This window comes from Pelodiscus sinensis, chromosome 4 (assembly GCF_052426305.1).
Source record: "Pelodiscus sinensis isolate ZL-2025 chromosome 4, ASM5242630v1, whole genome shotgun sequence".
Taxonomy (NCBI): domain Eukaryota; kingdom Metazoa; phylum Chordata; order Testudines; family Trionychidae; genus Pelodiscus; species Pelodiscus sinensis.
Window position 1 is genome coordinate 48,248,331 of NC_143055.1, and position 22,436 is coordinate 48,270,766.

The 22,436-nt window shown below is 42.1% G+C and overlaps 1 protein-coding gene across 7 annotated transcripts in view; it reads right to left on the reverse strand.

The window, feature by feature from the left end:
- CORIN (corin, serine peptidase) overlaps positions 1-22,436 on the reverse strand; it is a 221,622-nt gene that overhangs the window by 5,853 nt on the left and 193,333 nt on the right. For all 7 annotated transcript variants that reach the window (XM_075930473.2, XM_089777859.1, XM_075930476.2 and 4 more), the window contains 4 exons: positions 12,825-12,947; positions 8,893-8,942; positions 6,515-6,689; positions 95-366 (listed from right to left, as the gene is read on the reverse strand). In XM_075930473.2, the coding sequence (XP_075786588.1) occupies positions 95-366; positions 6,515-6,689; positions 8,893-8,942; positions 12,825-12,947 (620 nt within the window). The remainder of the gene's footprint in view (positions 1-94; positions 367-6,514; positions 6,690-8,892; positions 8,943-12,824; positions 12,948-22,436) is intronic.

Here is a 22,436-nt window from a genome sequence, read left to right on the forward strand (position 1 = left end):
AGGTAGACACCACTGTGTGCAACTAGAGCCAACTAGTTGATTGTGTTAGTAGAAGGTTAGATTCCTCCAAGAATCTGGAAAACATTCATCTTACTTTTGTTGCCCATGTGTCCCCAGCCTGTGATGTAGCAGTAGGTATCTGGCTCAACCAACTGCTCCCTGCTTGGTAAGCAGACTGGCCTTACATAACTTGTCTCATTGATATCTTCATTTAGTTCTACAATGCTGATATCATAGTCAACTACTGCTCTGTTATAGCGTGGATGCAAGATAATAGTCTTCACCAGTCGGGTCTGCATGAAGATAGATGGATGATCCAGATTGTTTATACCAAACACCACTTTCCAGACTGCAGCATTTTCTCTCCTATGTAAGAGAGGGGGGAAAGGTAAATTTTTTCTGTAGTTCTTTTATACACAGTTGTATAATTAAGGACTTTTTCTGGATACCATTCTGCAAAGCACTGAACACACAAGTGGTACTACATGTAGCAGAAATATGTTAAGAGATTACATTAAAATTAAGATCTGAACAAAAATGCGGAATAATTCATTCTTTCCTTCAAACTTCCCCTCCACAGAACACAGAGCTAGATTCACTAGAAGAAATCAGGAAAAGGCGTGTAAGGGACACATCGAATTGTGTGAATTCCACTGTCCTGGATTTGCACATACCCACCAGTACAAACAGATACCTACAGGGGTAGGCATGAGGTTTTGTGAATATCAGTGGTGTCCAATGTTTGACGTAGCCATTTAATTGCCCTATTGGTTACTTAAATCCCCCATGTGAATCTAGACCTCAGTGCTTTGCAACCATTCATTAATTTACTGTTGCCTCATGCTTGTGAGCCCAAAACATTTCATAGTTGCTATAAAGTGAAATATGGCAAGAGTAAGTGATTTGTTTAAGGTCATAGAGCAGGGGCGGGCAATAATTTTTGAAGGGGGGGAGCACTTCATGAATTTTGGAAGTGGTCACTGGCTGCCCTGGAAGGAGCAGGGCCTTGGGCAGAAGTGGAGCTGTTCCCCCTAGGGGATAGGAGACTTTGCTTGCCTCCCCACCCACAGACCCTGATTGGTCAGGGGAGGGGGAGTGACAGAGCATGTGACATTTTTGGCCCCTGCACATGCTGTTTTGAACATGAAGTGCAACATCAGACCATACTACCTTGCCTAGTCCCTGCAGTTTCCAGTTTATTTATAAGAGGCGGCTGTACATATTTTAGCTTAGCGAAGGCTAGTTCTTCCTTGCGCCAGTAATGTACCAAGTGCTTTCAATTCCTGTTGCCATCAAGATGCTCAATATCATTAGGTTAGGGCTAGGAAATCCAATAATGTGGTCTTTTGCCTCTGTCACTAAAGCAACTGATTTCTGCGTACTATTCAAGCAACTCTGAATTCAGGCTTTTTAGAGTACTGTCCTTATTCAGCCATCAACTAGTACAAAAAAAATCATAACACAGGTTGCTAACTTCTATGTGTAAATTCTGAAAGCTGCACTGCCCCTGGTAGCCAGGGCAAGAGTCCAGCCTTAGGTGTTGAGCACCAAGCTGTCAAGTGTCAGCCATAATTGGCTAAGACTACATGTCCAGAATTCTGTTTTTTTTTTTTAAATAGTCCTCATTACTGAGGAGATTATAGTGTTAAAACTGAACCAATATCAGTTGAGGTGCACGTGAGATACCATGTTAAAATTTGGGCTGTATCATAGACTAAAGTTGCATGATGAAAACTAGTGGGTAGTCACAGGGTCTCTGACTTCCCTGTGGCTTAAAAAAATAAAATAAAAGGAAGCATTCAGTATTTGCATAGCTGATTGAACACAGTTTTGTAAAGTCTGGCTGCCTGTACAGAGACTGAGCCAGAAAGATGCTGAGAAAAATGCATAAGTGCAGCTCTTTCTCAGCATGTGGTTTTGATTTCATCATAATGTTATTTTTGTTAAAATAAGGTTAACATGTCATTGCTGACATTTCTATCCCATGACCAGATCACGGCTTTCTGTAGAATGACAAATTACAATGCATATTTTGTAATTCATGTATCTTGTGAGAACATGTATCAATGTATCTTGTGAGAACAAAGCAAAGAAGGATTTTGAAAATGCACAGCCATGGTCACACAACAGGAATATTTTCCTCCAGAGGAAAACTTTTGGTTATTTTAAATTGGTCTTAGGCATTTTCACAGGACTTACTGCAAAATGGCCTTGACAAAACCATAGGGTACACAATGAAAAGACACTAGAAATGTCAAGAACATGGACTACAGCATACTTTATAAAATTTCATTGCTATGGTCTATAAGTAGGTGAAAGCATGTGCGCTGAAAAGCATGCTCTCTGAGTGGCTGTAACACCTATATATACTCAAGACACTGCAGACTGGCTGGCTTTGCCAAAATGCCTGTAACTAATAAGTCTCAGGATAAAGATGGGACTCATCTTAAGATCCCTTTCAAATTCCTCTTTTTTGTCACAATTTAAAATAATTTACCACAGACCATCTTAATCTACAATACAACACCAAACAGATAAGGAAACAGGCTGGGCCCTCCAATTTACGAAAGTAAACTAATAAGATTTAACACCACCTCACGTGTATAGTTTGGTGCCACCCGAGGGTCAGAAGAGCGAGCATAACACATTTCTTGTAATTTCACAGTGACAGATTCAAACAAGATATCCTTTACATCATTCCAGCAATTTCAAATAGATGGCATTTGGCTTCCATTCTGGGATACAGAGCATTCTTTTAAAGGAAACATTCTAGGTACGCACTGCTGCAACATAGATCTATCCAGGGACAAATGAACCACTTCAAAAAGTCCGTTCTGCAGAAAGAAAACTTCTGCAAGTAGCTTCTCTCCTCAGTTATCATTAATGCATAATGATGCCTCTCAACTGCCACAGATTAACAGCATTAAGATGAAATGCTGTTGATTAACCCTTAAAAAAGTTAAATATTGGTCACCCTTCAAAGGAAAAAATATCAATTTATTGTAAGTTAGAAGTTACATATAAGTCTTCCAGAGTGGGTTGAATGAAAAAAAGACACTAAAGCCACATCTATACTGCGCTCTCTTGTGCAAGAAAATATGCAAATGAGGCGAAGCAGTGAATATCACCGCTCCTCATTTGCATACTTAATAAGCCACCATTTTGCTCAAGGGGCTTTTGTACAAAAAGGAGCCATCTACATGGCTCCTTTTTGCACAAAACCCCCCTCTTGTGCAAGAGCTGTTCTGCCGCTTTTTTCCTCCCTGAGAGAACGGCTCTTGCCGCAAGAGGGGGTTTTTGCGCAAAAAGGAGCCGTGTAGATGGCTCCTTTTTGTGCAAAAGCCCCTTGCACAAAATGGCGACTCATTAAGTATGCAAATGAGGAGCGGTGATATTCACTGCTTTGCCTCATTTGCATATTTTCTTGCACAAGAGAGCGCAGTATAGACGCAGCCTAATAGGAAAGAAATTTCTCATTTTTCTGCTTAACTTCTTTCCTTATTCACCTGCAATGGGGACTAGCAAGCAGTGAATCCCAGAAATGGGGAAAGTGGTAAAAGGAGGATAAAGTGGAATTTTAATTACTGTCATAGTAGAATAAGAGGCAGAAATAGAACTTCCTTCTACATAAAAGCGCAATCTTATAACTTGTTTAGGGATCAACCCAACAGCAACTTCCTAATAAAAGATGTCACTATAGAGGAATGGAAACCTACTGTGTAAATTAGATGCTTTCTTCCCACAAATCCCATATAAATGGCAGCCTTGAATGCCCTCTGTGTGTGGTTTCTCAAAGAGCTAGCATGACAACTGGTGCAGGATTTGAACATCTTGCCTGTAGCAAACATGAAGCCCAAAGACCCTGACATTTAGAGTAACTGAGATGAACAAAATATGATCACATCAACAGTCAGGAAATTTTGCAAACATAGTATTGTACACACTGCTGCCAGCACAGACCAGAGTGTGAACCCGAGATGTCTGGCATGTTAGCATGTTGTCATTTACACAATTAACTGATAAACCTGGGATTATTGGTTAATCTTAATGATTACGTGCACCCTCCCCACTTGCTGTCACTGTATCTGGGTGGGGAGCAGGCAGGAACCAGTCATTTAAGCTGCATCCTACATATACCGGCTCCCATCTGCTCCTCCCCTCCCCAACGCAGCCCTATCAGAGGCAGGAGGGGGTGGGGGACAAAGAGGGGCAGATGGCTCTACAGAAGTTGGTTCTCCATGCATACCAGCTCCCATCTGCCTCACCACACACACACACACTTCTGCCTCTGTGGAAGGCAACACCTTGGAGATGGGGGGAGGGAGGCAGGAGCTGGCTTGAAAGCCAGTTTCCTGTGTGTATCATTTGTCTGCTCACCCTCCCCTCCCCTCTGTGTTGCTGCCTCTGTGGGAGGCAGGCGACTCCATGGAGCCAGCATGTTTGGAGAACCAGCTTAAAAGCTTCTTGCAAATATCAGATCCTCCTCCCCCCTCTCCTCCCGCTGCTGCCTTTGATACAGAGGCAGCAGTGCAGGATTGGGGGGAGGAAAGCCAGCATGCACAGGGAGCCAGTTTTCAAGCTGGCTCCCCATGGGCACCGGCTACCATCTCCCGACGTGTAAATGTGTAACCGATCAAAAAAATCCAGTGATTACACTTTGACACAAGTTCATGTTAGATAACATTCCTAATTCAAACCAGGGCTTCCCTACTACTGTAGTGAGGGAGAGAGAGGCCGTTCAAGAGGTGCTGCACCAGAAGAACCAGAGGGAGACTCAATGTTCCAGCAATTCCTCACTTCAGTAACAAGTAAGGGGAGCTAGAAGCTGAGGTGAAGTTGCTAATGCACAAAAATGAACACAAATAGTTATAAATCCAAGAGCGGTCAGGAGAAACTGAGCTGACAGCTTTTTCTACTGCCAGAAGCAGGATTTCTGGTGCCCTGAGTTGAAGGATGGCACTTCGTTCAGCTGCAGTTTTTGGAGACTCCAGGATTGTTTGTCTCCGAACTCCACAGAAGGTAGGCATCTCCCATTAGAGATGTATGAGCTGAGAAACTGTGCATCAGAAATGTACTTAGTGTACAAATGCTATTGCAGAGGGGCAGGAAGCACACTAACAGATGGGACACATTTTAATTCTTTTTAGAAACCTAATTAACAGGACAACAGAAAGTAAGTTGTTAAACTTCCATCCAAAATCCTGTTTTATCAAAATGATACCAGGATTGACATTAACTTGTCACCAGTATGTGGTGCCTAAGGTGCACCAACATTCCTGTGCTTCACACAGAAAATCCATTTGGTACTGAATCTCAGATACTAGAAATTACCACTCTCTAGTTAATGCTGACTTTTTAAATGACGACAGCCCTATTGGAGATACCACAGTATTTCTCTATGGTTAGAAAAGGCAGTAACTTCATTATCTTAGGCTGCGTCTACATAGCTTCCCTCTTCCGCAAAAGCCTATGCAAATGAAGCGGAGATTGGCATATTCCCATGCTCCATTTGCATAATTAATTATGCAAATGAAGCATAGTAATATGCTAATCTGAGCTTCATTTGCATAGGCTTTGCGGAAGAGGGAAGCTGTGTAGATGTAGCCTCAGACTCCTCTCTGGCAAACTATGGGAGTTTTTTCTAGTTAAATAGCAACCACTGTCCACATATTCTTGTATTTTTTTCTGACTATCAGCGAGAAGAGATATTAATCCAATGCAGTTTATATGTAACACATTCATAAAATATCACAAAGATAAGGGATAGGTTTTGTGGATATTTCAGCTGAAAGTCAAAGCCATCAATTTTAGGTAGCAAAATGAATATTAAAACTAGTCAAACCCTCAGATGAAGCCATTCAAAACATTCATTTTCTATTTAGACTCTAAAAACTGGTCTGTTATGATTTGCTGATTTGACAAGATCAACTACAGGTTGGACCTCCCTGGTCCGGCACCCTTGGGACCTGACTGGTTCCTGATAATGGATTTTGCTGGACATGGGAAGGTTATATCTGGCCTCCCTGCTGCCGGCCTCAACCCCAACCCTGATACCCCACTGGGTTTCCCATGTCCCCCGGCAGCCCAGCTGGGTCAGGTCCCAGGCTTCCTATCCCTCTCTCCCCTCCAACACCTCCAGCCTTCCCAGCTCCCTCCTTATCCTCCTCTAGGCCGGCTGAGCTGGGCACTGGTCTCCCCAGAATCCCCCTCCCCTATAGCCCAGCTGAGCCATACACCCAGCTCCCCAGCTTCTGCCCCCAGTCCAGTTGAGCCACGCACACCGGGGTTTTGAGCTCCTGCCTCCCCTCCACAGCCTAGATGCTGCCAACCAAGCTCCTCCCCTCCCCAATTCCACTGGGACTCTCTGATCTGGAACATCTGTGGTCTGGCCAGAGAGTTCTGGTTTATAGAGGTGCAACATGTACTGATTTTTTTATTTTGACATTTTTATGTGGAAGTTATTTGTCTAAATAGCCATTTGTACCAACAGTAAAGCTCTCAGAGCTCTGCTCACCCCTCAAAGCAGTGTGCTACCGTCAAAACCCATTTGTTTGCAATCAAAACACAGCCACATATGTGCCCACTTGGTTCACTCTGCAGAGAGCACTGCCATGGCCATCGTCCTGGACGACTAGTCCTGCCACCAAGGATCCTCTTGCTCATTCGAGCTGCAGGGCGACGGCCACAATCTAGCAAGAAATGTATGATACCATGTATTATTCACTGGCATAAAGTTCAGTGTGCGTAGAATGTTCTTGAAAACTGCTCAAAAATACTGAAAAGGGGCTTCTCTATACAAAATGAAGTTATCAAGCTCATGAAATTATGTTGTACGTATGGGAAGAATTTATAAAAACTCAACACATTGTGTTTCAAGTCCATATATAGTGAGCCAAATTAATTCCTTCAGTTACTTCAATGGACTCAACCCAGGGATTACGCTGATCCATTCAGTTCTTAGGGTTCCCAAATAAGAAACTAACCACCTCCTCTCCCTCCCCCCCCCAAAGAAAAAAGAAAAAGCCAGACTAAGCTGGAAGAATTTGGCGCTCTCCGAGAAGTAGAGCTACTGACCCATCCTTGGGACGGGAGGAGGCGGGGGGGGGGGAGAAGGGGGGTTATTTTTATACCAGTCATCACCTGTCAGACCCAGAAACCTAAATCTGGGATGTGCATCTATCTTCAGGATATAATATTTGCATTACTCATAGAAATTTCCAAATGAAAATACCCATTTGTTTATATACAGCTTCCCAGTGAAGATTTATTTTTTACTAGGTCTATTCTAGTGCTGTCCATTCTAGTTTTAAATATCTACCACTTCCTTGGCAACTGTATCATACTGTTATAAATTTCACCTACACATTTTTCATCCAAGTGCTAGTCAGCTGCACACCTTTCAAAAATACATTCATTCCTTTCTTTTAATTCTTTTTTTTTTTAATTCTGGGATTGTAATGCGACAGGCTATTATATATCCCTAGTTTTATTACTACCTGATTTAGAGAACTGGCTTACATAGCATCAGTCTCTGGAATCCTTCCCCAGGGAAGATATCCGGTTTTTACATATATGTGGGGAATTTAGCAATGAAGAAATAAATTAGTACAATGCTGATTTGTAATGACTAAATTCCTAACCCATTCCTTCAAGTAACTTCAGAAGGCAAGGACTTTTGTTTTGCTTTAAAGTCCTCTATAGGTACTACTCATAAGAGACAAACAACTTTACAGAATCCTGCAAGATGATTTTTCTGATAATAGTAAGTAAACCTTGAAAAGTTTCCTGGATCTAGGCCATGCTTTATGATTAATCTTTATCAGGCTAATTCATTTATTCAAAATGTTCTTCAGGAAAGCTTTTTTTTTTTTTGGTAAAACTTGATCTCCGTCTGAAGAATTGCTATATTTTCAAACCACTTAAATTTGCACAATACACTGTGCATTTGGATTTAATTTGGAGTTTTCTCCTTTAAATTTCCCCTATCTGCTTGACAATCAAGGCTACAAATGGATCACATGCACAACATCAGGAACTTATTTACTATACCGGTAGCAAAAGACGTTCCCAACAGTAACAAAAGTTCAATTTAATTAAAATGTGGCTATTGACAAGATTAGGGTAAACCAAGGATTTATCCTTTGGTTCTGGTTACACTTAAAAAACATTAGAAAAAATTAGGATACCAGTGCCAACGGTAATAATTTGGGCCAGATTGTTTTCAGTCAGTTCAGAGTAAATCCAATAAATCAATGAATTTACTCCAGACTAATTAATATCCCAGTCTGAACCATTCTCATTAGACTCTATAGACCGAAACTTTATGTCTTTATTCAGGCAAGTTTCCATGGAAACTTGAGAGTCTTCCTAAGAAAGACTTGAGGAAAAATGACAGAACATGTAATAAGTATTTCTAACTATATCATCATACCAATTATGGAACAAGCCTGCTTCCTTTAAAATTAAATGCAAGACTCCCAATTAATTTAGCAAGGGCAAGAATGGGTTATCTAAGGAGGTGGTAGAATATCCATCCCTAGAGGTTTTTAAGCCCTGGGCAGGATGATTTAGATGGGCTTTTAGCAGAGAATTGGACTTGATGACCTACTGAGATCTCTTCCAATTCTATGATTCTATAGTTCTAGGAGTCCGCTTAATCCACTACAATGGGCAATTTCATCATCGAAAGGGGATAAAAGCTGATAACACTGGAAGTAGTGGCCAAAAAAATTAATCGGAAACTAAAAGGTGAACAAATGAGATTGAAAAGGGATTTATACATTAATTATTTGTTTTTGAGAGTATATTTCAACATATCAAAGACATAGGTTTAAGAATCCAAATAAAATGCTCTTTATATGTTGTTCCAGGAATTACATGTTTTTCTCCTACCTTTTTTGGTACAGAGAAGGGAAACTTTGCTTCTGCTTTCACACAACCGCCTAAGTGTTGAAACAACAACAGGAAAAACATATTATAGACAATCTGCACATCTCATTACATCTCCCCAATATAAGAACAATTGGATCATTTGTTTAAACACAGCAAGATCAATCAACATGATACAATGAAAAACAGAGCATTACAATGGGGTACCAGCAATTTCACTGGATTCCAGTTTGTTTCTGAAGGTAGTTAAAGGTGTTTTAAATTTATATACACTCTTTATTAATAGAGTGCTGCATATCTTAGAGATTACCTCTTTCTTTATGCATTGACCTAACATCTGAGATGCACTATCTGATTATCAGAAATTCAGACATACAGAGATTTATTTGCCGCTGGATGTTTTCTTGGTTCTTCTAGGTAAGTGAAAGCCTTTTGCTGACACTTAGATAGAAAATGGCTTTTAGATTAATCAGAATATTTTTGCCAAAAGAATTTTGGGCTTTTGATGAAAACTCAGAAAGATTCCAAGGGAAACACTTATGCAACTGAAGAGTTCACATTTTTGTTGGAAGTTTTTGGAAGGGAGACGATCATTTCCCTACCAACCGTATTGATTCTGCAGTTCATTTGCTTCCTTATTTTACAGTCCAAGACCCACTGACTTCAGTAGGATTACTCACACTATAGAAACTTCAAAACCAGGCTGGAATGTGAAACTGCTGAGCTGGAATTCATATGCAAATTTGCCACCATCTGAATGGGTCCGAATAGAGATTGGGAATGGCTCACTCATTACCATAAATAATTTTCCATTTTAGGTATTCTCATCTTATCCTCATCCACCCTGATTGAATTAGCTCTGATGTAATAATCTCATCTCCTATCTGTTTCTTTTTCTTTCCCTTCATGCATGAAGTGAGCTGCAACTCATGAAAGCTTATTATACAATTGTTAATCTTTAAGATGCCACCAGAATCCTTGTTGGTTTTGCTGAAACAGACTAACACAGCTACCTCAAACCTGTCAATATTTATTTACTATTCCTATAGATTTGCCAAGAATGGAAGGCTAAATCATTGTTATTCATGTTTTAAGATATTTTTCTGTGTGTCTTGAGACCGATGAGCACAAACTACTAGTGCAAATTTGTGTATATATCTCTATCTATCTCTATGGCTTTCCTAGATTTTAGTGACAATACTTCTTAAATTCTGGACAAGTTCTCAACTAAAACCATATTAAAACCTAAATTAATTTTGTGTTTTTCTTCTATATGAACTCATATAATTTTTAGGCCAGCACTGATTACAGGAATGTGAAAATATATGGAAATTAAAGAAAAATCAAATGCGGGTCAAGTTTGAAGAAAAAGCCTTGTACTGAAATAGAAATTTAAATGTATCCAGTGTTTTAAAATGGAGGCAGTATTAGACACTTTTATAACATTATGCTATATTATTAGATATATAAAAAAAGGAATGATGTATACTAATATATTTATAACGTGTTTTATTCAGAAACAAACTTTTACAAAGTATTTTACAAACTTACTGTCACTTGCTAGTTTGAACCAGAAGATTTGGTGGATTCTTTGTTATGCCAAATTCTTAGCTGACTCATAACTCTGATGAAATGAAAGGGATAGACTGGAGTGTGTATTGTGTAAGAATTGGTATAAAAATCTATCCCGCTTTAGTCTTAACACAAAATTCTATTCTCACAGACATTTGACCAGTCTCAGTATTGTAACTGTTCTCCTTAAATGTGTGGAACACCTAGGGAAATTCCTAAAGCAGTTGTATATATGTAAGAAGTGCAGAATATCTGACACGTGTCATACTCTTGAAGATTTTTCTTCTCTAAATGTTTTGTCTCTTGCCCAAGTAGCAAAATATAGCTGAATGTGATGCAAAGCTTGTACTCTGCTTTCATCCTTTTAAAAACATCTTTTTCCAGAAATACTGAAGCATTTATTAGTCTTGCCAAAGTTCTTGTCAGTCTAAAACTGGTATCTAGATTTCACAATTGCTTTTCTGTAAAAGCTATTAAAATTAAGCTTGCAAGAGCTCTACAAGGGAGAATGGAATTATCCAGTAAATAATACGTTTCTCTTTTTGGGTGTGTCAGAGCTATTTTTCTTAACCATTCCTGATGCTTGACTAACCAGAAGGAGATACGCAGAGGAAAAAATAAGCACATATATTCAGTTTGGTATCCTAGTTGGTCCCTGTGAGTGTGTATAGTTTTTATCCTACTCCAGGAACTTTGATGGGGAGAGGGGAGGTAAAGGAGGTAACTGCCTCAAGTCCCAGTGATTCAAGCCCTGGACCCTTTAAATCGCCACAAAAGCCCACACGGTGCACTTGTGGCAGCTCTGAACTTTCTTCCCCAGCCAGGTAAGCTTGGGAACCAAAGTGATTACAAGGAGAAGTCTGATAGAAAAAAATGTAGCCAGCAGCACCAGCAAAACGCAGCGACAGGACTTGCGGGCTCCGATGATGCTTGTGTTATCCCAAAGTTTTTCACATTAGCCACCACCAATCTAACCAGTCCATTAATGAATCCACCAGGATGTCTGAAACAGAAGATGCTGCTGATAAAACGTTCTGCAGGGGAACTAACTTCTGGTGTTTAGAAACTACAGTCTCTGCAAAGTTCAGAGTACAATAGCACTAGCAAGGAAGGTGGAGGTGGTGTTGATGTTTTGCCCTCTTGTCTCATGGATTTTTCATCTTCGCCAACAGAGACATGCTTGAGCTGTTGTAAGAGACTGGAAGAATCTCTTCATCATTTGTCTGATCTCTTGTACTTGCTCTACTTGCGTGCCTTGTAAAGCTGGTCTATTGAGTCTGCAATCTTCTTCTCTGAGAGGCAAGCCTCCACTGTTGGAGGGCTTGTAGGAGCACTGACCTGAGTCAGCAGGGTAGAAAGGAAGCTGCTGTGTATCTGGGGTTCACTCCTAGCAGTGGCGCCTTCTCCTTTTCCTCAGCAGCAGCATTGGCTTAGCCCACACAGGATATTTGCACAGAACAGAAAAGGTACAAACAGGAGCAAATACAATGTGCAACCTGGTCTTAGGATGGCAATAGCTGGGCTTGTTGGTCCTGCTGTGAGCTGTCTGAAGGAGCTCAGGGAAGAGATACAGACAGGGCACAGAAAGAAACTGCAGCTCACCAAGAAAGAAAGATGTGTGTAAATGGGGAGATAGCATTAGGGGGAGAGAGAAAGAGAGTAGTAAATCAGATAGCATCCAAATACAAAATAAAGTTTGCAAACTAAGGACACAGACCTGCAAAGATTTTTGTAAATGCAGTGGCATAATCTTATTTAAGTGCTTGCATAAGATTTTACAAGACTAGGATATAAAGGACAAGATTCAGAAAGTTGCTAAGTTTATCCTGTGAGGTGCTGAGCAGTTGCAACTCCGAAGATACTATCTTAAATTTGGGAAGCCGCCCATTTTTATAAGAAGCCTTGTTTTTATATTTCTTTTCCCCCCACTAATAGCTCTACCAGTCCAAGTGAGCACTCTCTTAAAAGCAGCAAATAAGTGAACTCTAAAACCAATGTCACAGATTTCTCCCTGAAAACTGGATATGTGACCTTATTAATTTCTTTAAACTTAATAGTTCAAATAGATAGGAATTCTGTGATTAAAGCTTTATTATAAATAGTTATATTGTACAAAATTATGCTGAACCAGAAAATTAAATTCAGCAAAGAGGACCCAAAATGAGAGTGAAGTTGTAAAATACATTAGCTGTGTTATGGAATTTACATTACATAATACATACATATGTTTATGCGAGTGCAAACACAGATACCTTTGTACACTTGGAACATAAAACTCATTAATGGAAGTACCATCTTTCACCGCTATATTTCCATCTACTGCTCTAACACACATGTGAAGCACAACATTAGTTATCACTTACCCTTTCTGTAGAAGGGCAGGCAACGTGGATGCATTTTTATTCTTCCAGTCAGAGTGCAGATTCAGCCACTTCTGATGGTGTAGTAGTTCATTTTCTTGCACAATTTCTGTTGCAGATGGCCCCCTGAAATGAATAAAAAAGTTCATACATCTTTAAATACCTTTGATTCTGACTCTCCAGACATTATAGTTATAGGAGGGAAAGGTGCTTTAACACCTTCCCTGTATTCCAAAGTCAGGCAAATGAATAATATTCCATATCCAGTTTTGGCCAAAGTCAGACCTGCTCACATTTTTTTATTATTAATGAGAAATGTTCTAACAAGTGAGAGTAGGAAATGGAAATGGAAAAAGTTCTCTGATGGCAAAAAATGTAAGCACATATTTCACATCTGTTTTATTCTTTCATACAAAGACTTGGTCATAATACTCAATCTCTTTGAAGCTTTTTCTTCCCATAAATTTCCTTTGTAAACCATTTTCATTTACCCACTATGTGTCTGTTTAGCTCGTATTGCTTCCATAAGATATCATCAAGAATGATGATAACAGTATTGTTTCATTTTATTCATATTGATCAACAGAACTACCCAGAGGAAAATTTCAGAACATTTCAAAATAGAGTCTCTTAAATGAAAGTACCATATAATCAGATTTGGCAGATTGGTAAAATCAATTTCACTCCTTTTTTTCCTGATGAGACTTTCATCTCTCAGATTTTGTTTTGTTTTGCTATTGGTTTTTTTTTTAAACCTCTCTATTATAAGGTCACCCATACACCAAACTGAGCTGTCAAGCAAAACAATTGTACATGTTTCTTCTGAACTAATCTGCACAAGAAGCCATTAAAAAAAACAAAATTAAAAAAACCCATTTGTGTATCAGTCAAGCAATTAAATTTAAGGGAATAACAGATCAACCTGCTTCAAAATACAAATGCTTTTCAATAAAGAAATTAGCAGATTCTCAAACATAACAGCAGGAAGATTCTTCACGGACTTGGATTTCAAAAGATTGTGCATTAATATGAAAGCTGGGTAAATGTAGCAATCTTTTGCTAAATTTCATCATTGCATATGTGGAGATTTTGCACTTGAAATATTACTCTTCTGCAATACTCTTAGCAAAATTGGCTATTTTAAATCTTAAAACCCTGCAAAAACACACATTTCAGAATATTTGCTTTTGTACTGTGAATTTGGAATGGGTTCCAGATGTAGCTCTACAACATAAGTTAACTAACAAAATACCAGATCCTAAAGTCCAGCCAAATTGTGCAGGGCACAACTCAGGTGCACTAAAGTTCACCTTTATGCTCTCCTTATCTTGAGCTCCGTATACGCTGAAGTGGTTCTGAAGCATAAGTAGAGCAGATACTCTAGACTTTAGAGTTATATACACTAGGGCTACGTCTACACTGGCCCCAAATTCCGGAAAAGGCATGCAAAGCAGGTAAGTCAGAATAGGGAAATCCGCAGGGGATTTAAATATCCCCCGCGGAATTAAATAAACATGTCCGACACTTTTTTCCCGGCTTGGGGAAAAGCCGGAAAAAAGCGTCTAGACTGGCGCGATCCTCCGGCATAAAGCCCTTTTCCGGAGGATCTCTTATTCCTACCTGAAAGTAGGAATAAGAGATCCTCCGGCAAAGGGCTTTATTCTGGAGGATCGTGCCAGTCTAGATGCTTTTTTCCAGCTTTTCCCCAAGCCGGAAAAAAAGCGGCGGACATGTTTATTTAAATCCACGGGGGATATTTAAATCCCCCGCAGATTTCCCTATTCTGACTTACCTGCTTTGCATGCCTTTTCCGGAATTTGGGGCCAGTGTAGATATAGCCTAGCTGTGATCAGATCCAGAAGGCTGGAAAAAAGGCAGGAACTGGCAGGGCTTAGGGAAACCTTAGCAGGGGTCATGTGACCCCTCTCTAAGGACTTTTCCTACCAATAGGGATTAGTTTGGCCCCCACCAAGCCCCCCCTCATGCAAATATCCTGCAATTGCATTAACCCAATATATGTCACATTAACTCAAGGGCGGAGGGGCAGAGAGGTTGGGGGAAGTGTTCCCTCTAAGAGTTTCCCCCATGAGCAGAATGAATTTTGTGTTGTGCACCAGTACTGAGTTCATGTGGCTAAGTTGGATGTGCCACTGTGACACCCAAGTTATTAATAAATATCTTATAAACCTCTATCCTTTCCCTCTGCTACCATGTCTCCTTCCCTTGCCCCATCAGCTCCTCTGGTGCCTGCTGCCCCCCCAACCCCTCACTCTCCTCTGCTGTCCTGACTCGGACTCCTGCCCTACTCAGCCCTCCTGAGACCTACCCCCCTCCACCAGCCCTTCTCTCCTCCCTGTGCCCACTCCTCCAGTAGCCCCACTCTGATCACGTGAGCTACCCCTCCTCATCCCCTTTCCTAACACCTCCCTCTACACACCTGCCCTGCCTCTCTCCTCTGGTGCTGGTCCCTCCCCTGCAGGTGTCTGCCCTTCTGCTTCACCCTCAGAATCCCCTGGCACCTACACCTTCCCTTACCCTTGCACCCTCCTGGTGCCCCCCTTCCCTCACTGCCCCTGTCCCCCTTTTCCCTGATGCCCACCCCCTCACCACAAGCCCCTTCCTCTTCCACCTCTTTCCCCTATTTTTCTCCCTTCCCCTCCCCCACCTTCTGCCTTCCAGTTTGCGGGGCTGAAGTCTGTGATCGGGCCCCAGAAGTCCGGATCCTGCACGAGTCTCTGATTTACCCCTCACCCCACTGCCAACCCCACATCCCCTCTGCAGGAGTCTTAGTGCCGACTGGCTCATGGGACATGTCTGGAAATGTCCTGGGCTCCCCCATTTTCCTCTCCAGGCAGAAACAGTCTGGTGGGTGGAGGGACACGGGCATGCGAGGAAGCTCCCTAGGGGTCTGGGTGGGCCAGAGGGCTGGAGAAAGGCAGCGCTATGCTCTGCAGCCAGTGCCCAGCAGGGCTCTGTGGTCGCTGCCTCACTGCGAGGGGAACGAGACCGAGCTGCTTGTCCGTGCGACCCCCCGGAGCCAGGAGATTGAGTCTCTGTTCTAAGGGGCTGAGTTCAGAGGAGGAGGAGGAATCCCTGCCTCCACCCCTCCCAGCCAGTGTCTGCCCCGCTTCTGCTGCAGACTGAGACCGGACCCCAGCTCCTGGACCCACCCCAACCTGGTGCCCGGGGGCGACTGCCCTCCCGCCCCCCCTTTCGCTACGCCTCTGGAGTGGGGAGGGGCGGGGGAGAGAGAGAAAGGGCCGTGCAGAGCCAGAACTCCGGCAGCCGCTCCCAGGAATGGCGTGCTGGGTTTCCCCCTCCTCCTCCAGCAGCTGCCAGCTGGCCCTTCGGCCAACGGCCCACTGGGAAATTCCTGGTATCCTGCCGGGCCAATCTGCCCCTGAGCCTTAGTCATGTCCTATTGCCCCATGTCACATGCCTCCTTCTCCAGTAGCAGAAATGTAAGGCTATGTTCAGGCGTAGGTAACATCGAAGCACAGAAGAATTGTGCAGCTCCAGAGAGCGCTATATGACAGACACTAGAGCGATAAAAATTGTGCCCTTCCCCAAAATGGGATGGATGGACGCACGCGCGCGCATGCGCGCGCACGCACACACACACACACACACACACACACACACACACACACACACACACACAGAAAACAATATTAATGTGGAAGAAACAGGCAAAGGAAAAATGTGCAGGGAAGTTAGTTTCAAACATTATAAACTCAGATTTAAATTGACGTGTTAAGGGAGCAAATGGAGTGCATGAAAACAGCTGGGAGATGTGGGCAGAGTGGCAGGAAAGGACTGCTGAACTCCAGGAGAGGAGAGCCACTGAAGAGCAGCAAAGCGAGGCAGCAGGAGACCCTCTTACCTTCCTGACAGCTGTGATGGAGTGCCTGGCTGCATGCCTGGAGAGGGATTCCTTCCAGAACCTCATCCACCCCATGGCAACACCACTCCCTCCTCCGAAGCCCCATTACTTCCACTCCCAGAGTCATCAGGGTCTGCCTGGAACTCAAGAGCAGTCTTCAGGATCTCTGGAGGCAAAAAGCTGTCCCACATGTGTTTGAGTCCCCTCCCCCTTCAGGTTCCCACTTCTTTAATTTCCCAGCTGTTTGGGAGATTATTTGTTCCAAATTTGGAAGGAGAAAATTTGTTCCTCTTGGTTTCTGAGGACAAGGAGTAATGGGCTTAAAGTGCAGCAGGGGAGGTTTAGATTGGACATTAGGAAAAAATTCCTAACTGTCAGGGTGGTCAATATTGGAATAAATTGCCAAGGGAGGTGGTGGAATCTCCCCCTGGAGATATTTAAGAACAGGTTAGATAGACATCTGTCAGGGATGGTGTAGACGGAGCTTGATCCTGCCTTGAGGGCAGGGGCTGGACTTGACCTCTCGAGGTCCCTTCCAGTCCTATTATTCTATGATTTTATGATTCACCAAATAAAAACTCATGTTCTTTGAACAATGGTTTCTTTATTGCTTGAATTGCAGGAGTGGGCCAGGAGATTAAAGGCAAACACAAGGCTCTTGTTGAGAGCATCATGGAAGAGTCTCAAAACTGGCCATTCGTAAAACTGTCTTTCAACGCCTCTCTGATTTGCGCTGCCCCACATTGTCCTCTCCTTATCACCCTGGTGTCCAGCTGCTTAAACTCTCTTCCTAGGTGCTCTGCCTCAGCACCCCAACCTGTCAGATAAGTTTCCTCCTGGCTCTCACAAAGATTATGGAGCACACAACAGGCTGCCACCACAAAGAGAATGTTGTATTTGCTGAGGTCCAACTGAGTCAGGAAACTCCCAAACCTACCCTGTAAACATGCAAAAGCTCTTTCAACCACCATTCTGCACTTGCTCAGCCTGTAGTTGAAGTCCTCCTTGCTGGAGTCTGGGTTGCCCATGTACGGCATCATGAGCCACGAGACCAAGAAGGAGGCTGGGCTGCCAAGGATCACAATAGGCACTTCCACCTCTCTTTCTGTCTGGGGAAAAAGGTTCCACTCTGCATCTTTCTGAAGAGACAGGAGTTCCCATCCCATGTTAGTGTTGGTGAAATGGCCCATGTGATCCACCAGTGCTTGCAGCACCATGGAGAAGCACCCCCTTGTGGCATATGTACTCCTTGGCAGGGTGGTTGGGGGCCAGGATTGGGATATGTGTTCTGTCTATTGCTCCATCAGATTTAGGGAACCCCATCATGTCAAAGTCCTCCACTGTGGTATCCACGTTTTCCAGAATCATAATGCTCCCTAACAGAATGGTATTGATTGCCTTGGTTACTTGTATGACAACAGCTCCCACTGTAGATTTCCACACTCCAAATTGATTCCCCACTGAAAGGTTGCTATCTGGTATTGCAAGCTTTCAAAGGGCTATTGCCATGTACTTCTGCAGGGTCAGAGCAGGTCTCATTTGGGTATTCTGGCACCTCAGGGTAGGGGGAAAGCCATTTGCAAAGTTCCAAGAAAGAGGCTTTGCACATTCGGAAGTTTTGCAGCCACTGCTGATCATCCCATCTCTGCATCACAATGTGGTCCCACCAGTCTGTGCTTGTCTCATAGCGCCAGAAATGGTGCTCCACTGTGTCCACCGGATTTACTGGTGGCTGCGCTTGCATCAGTGCCAGGGTTTACATGAGCAGCAACTCCATGCAAGCTGAGATTCCTCCTCCTCTTCCTCTTGCTGGCGGAAATGTAGTAGTGTGCCATTAGGAATACCAGCACATATCAGCATCAGTATAGCTTGCTGTAAACCAGGATTCATGCTTAAATTGCTATGGTGTCTGCACAGAAAACCAGGGCACAAAAAAGCACAAGCACACTGCTTCCTGTTGATCATATGCAAGGGGGAAGGGACTAGATGAGTGCAATACGGGACAGTGATGACATGAGCCCATCACTACCTGCTGCACAGTTTTGGTCCCAGCGGGCACCGGAAACATAACCCAGCATGTGAAGGTACCCTTGGTGCATCACTCTCTAAGTCGACAGTAACCTCCTTAAAGAGGACGCAACTACTTTGTACTATATTTGATTCTTCCCTGCAGTTTGGACACAGACCTTCAACTTAGCAAAATCGGGTGCCCAGAAATCAACTATGTTAGATTCAACCTTACTTCATAGTATAGTCATGGCTTAAAAAGCAAGCACACACAGACCGTGATGAAGATGAATGATGGACAATGTATTGTATTTCAAGATCAATGTACTGACCATGCCTGAGCAATGGCTGTAAGAAGAAAACATGATGTGTTCTCAGATTCTACCAAGATGCCTTTCAGTTTTCAATGAAATATGCAATTTTCAGACTTATATTTCCTCCTCAATCAAGATTTTTTTTAAAGGACAATCTAAATCCATGCTGACTCATTAACGATACAGAAAAATCTGGCTTTCCTTAACAGGCCAGACCTGCAGGAATCACTTTTTCAAGATTCTAAAAAGCCATTACACAAGAAGAGTTTGTTTAAAAAAAACAAAAAGTAAAAAAAAACCCAAACAGTTGACAGTACTGACGTTAGACAAAAGCCATGAGCGGATTTTGAAAGATACAGATATTCAGGGCTACTGCACAATTAATGAACTACTGATTCATAGCTTAATTGTATTTTAAAGCATATTATAGTTTTTAATGCTTGATTTTTTTTCCTTCCAGGAACTATGACTATTTGGGCCTTTCCTGGAAATCTCATTTGTTTTCCCAACTCATCCATTTCTCTGCTACAGAAGTGTCGGTTATATGCAAGTCTACCCTTCTACTCAGAAGATTAAACAGTCCCTAAGCTTGACAGCTAAGGAATCCTTTATGGGAGGAGAGAGCGCGATAACACTTTTAGTATACTTTAAATAAATCATTTATATAATATTAAAAAAATCAAATTCCTTCTTATACTTTTAAAATTGGATGTGTGGGGTTTTCTAATTCATACTGACCATCAGAAGGGCTATTCTTGTTTACATTTTTACAGGTTAATATAAAATTGAATTTCAATTACCGCATTTGACAGTCTTGAGTCCAAGTTGTCAAATTTGCTAAACAAACCAAGCAAATAGCCAGAGAAACCTGGGAGCCTACATCTGTCCAACAGACAACTGAAAATAGGTTGGAATGGTTCCACTAAATGATATTTTCAGACTTGCACCTCTTCAGCCAAGCCATTATCTTTTATGTTAGCAGCTCTCCCTGCATAGTCACTGAATAAGTTGCTGTCTTTGATATGTTTTAATTGCTATATGAATGAGAGGGCATATCTCATAAATGGCTCCTGACACCTCACAGTTTACCTCTAAAGAACCATCTATTAGCCATAATACTTAACAATACATCATGCTCTGTGTCAGCAGTGAGTTTGTTTTCCAGGTCTGCATCCCCTAAAGTTGACAGTAAGTAAAATTTTGGATTACAGCCAATGGAAGAAAGAACAAGAAAGAAAATCAGGAAAAATGTCAAAGGGCTTAGAGATTGCTCCTGAATCCTTCTCATATGGCAGAATATGGCATTAGGCTGCCTGCAAAATCTATTTTTTAATCTGAGCTATACAACTTTTAAAGTAGTTTAAAACAGGTAGAACCCATGGGTTAGATTGCTATACAAGTTGTTGATGTTCAACTAAACATGATTTTTGGCAATAGTTGTCGGTGCTACCATATGGAAATACTCTCAATAAGACTGGCAGAATTAGACAGACTCTGAGGTCCTGCCCTTGGATCCTATCCATTGTATGGTTTCTCTCTCTTCACCTCCTCTGGGCATATTAAACAATTTTCACTCCATGATCGACTAGCCAGCATACAGCGTAGTGGTTGCTAATAAGCACTTTTAAAACAGTTCTTGCCTCAACAAATGAAGGGTCTTCTGCAGCAAGCAGCTTCTCCCTCCTGTGTCTGCTTATGGTAAACAGACACAGCTGTCTCCTCCTATTAATTCCCAGTATTTTCTTATTTCCCCATATGTTTCCTTCAACAATGTTCACAAAAACATTTTGTCTAACATTTTTTACCTATCTTCTTTGTATGAAGAATCTGCCATGAGCAACTTTTCCAATGCTTCAAAATTTTATGAGTGGTGTTTTATCCACTGTGTAGTTTTCACCACATATATAATTTATATGCAATTCAGAAAAATATATTTTTAAGCTTGAACACTATCATGTCAGTTGATGGATGCAAGTTTATATTACCCCAAAGACTGTGCCATTGCAATAAGATAAAACAGACTGTAGCTAATTTGTGCTTCTTATTTATATCTGTTCACTACCATTAAAGGGACACCATCAATTTGGATGCTCTGAAAGTAACTAAGGCTATACTTACTCTGGAAAGATTTGGTGACAAGTGCGCTTCCTGGAGACATCATCTTTGCAGCCAGGAATTCAATCTAGGATGCATCTATCTCTGCCTAGACCCCCTACCTTTGACTGGAAGGATTGAAGAGACCACCACCAGTGCCCCGAACTCCTTCACCCGTACTCCCAGACCTCTATAGACACTTCTGATCTGCTGAGGGTCACACTTCACAGTATATTTAGTGCCCACATGTATGACGAGCACGGAGTAATAGTCAGATGGCCACATGCTTTTTAACAATCCCTCCATAATGTCTTGGATTTGAGCTCCTGGCAGTCAGCAGCTCCTGGCAGGGTTGTCTTGGTCCCCCTCAGAAGCGTATCTCCCATCCACCACTATCCTAGGCTTCCTCCTGGGCATAGTAGCTGCAGAACTCCAAGCCTTGGGATACATGGCTTCTCCTCTTCCACCTTAGGGGTGATTCCTCATCTTTCATTGTCAGGGCAGCATAACAGTTCTACAGAACCATTGTGGGTGGAGTGGGAGCAAGAGTGGAGAACTGCCTGTTGCCAGAAGTAACCAGCTGCCAGTGTCCTCCTTAAGACAGAGCCATCTCCTCCTCCCACAGCTGTGTGCCAGTAGTCTTTTCTAACTGGATAGTTTCCTTGGCCATGGATGTTTCCACATGAATACTTCTTGAGGAATTCCTCATGGACATGGATGTTCCTCAGCCTAGCCATCTCCTCCTGTAGCTCTCCCACTTGCATACTGAGCATATTATTCCTTTGTATTTCACAGCAGGTTACTATAGTTTACCATAGTTGCATTTGCTATCTCATCCTAGCATAGGGGAAGGAATGGAGACTGTTCCATGCAGTTTCCAGAGAGTTGCTAAATAGAAATACCTGCTAGAAACTTGCTGTTGGTAGACTTCAACTTTGAATAGACTGTGGTTGTTTTATCACTGCCTGAGCAGCAGATGTGGATTTCCAAATACATAAGAATATTTTGATCAGACAAATGACAAATGAAAACTATAACTAACTATATGTATCTAGGCATCTACTATTCTTGCAATTCAGTAGAGAATGCACATCTTTAGGTATCAGCTAACCCTCATGCAATGAGAAGGTCAGCATGGTAGCATTATAAACAATTGGTCATTTCATGTTTAACATTCTTTTCACAGTAGGGAAAAACATATGAACTTCAAAACAAAAAGCACACTGAGTTGTTTGAGCAATGGACATTGCACAAATCTACTTACCAAAGATATTGAGACAATCCTTTCTTCTCTTTCACAAGTGCAACATACAGTTT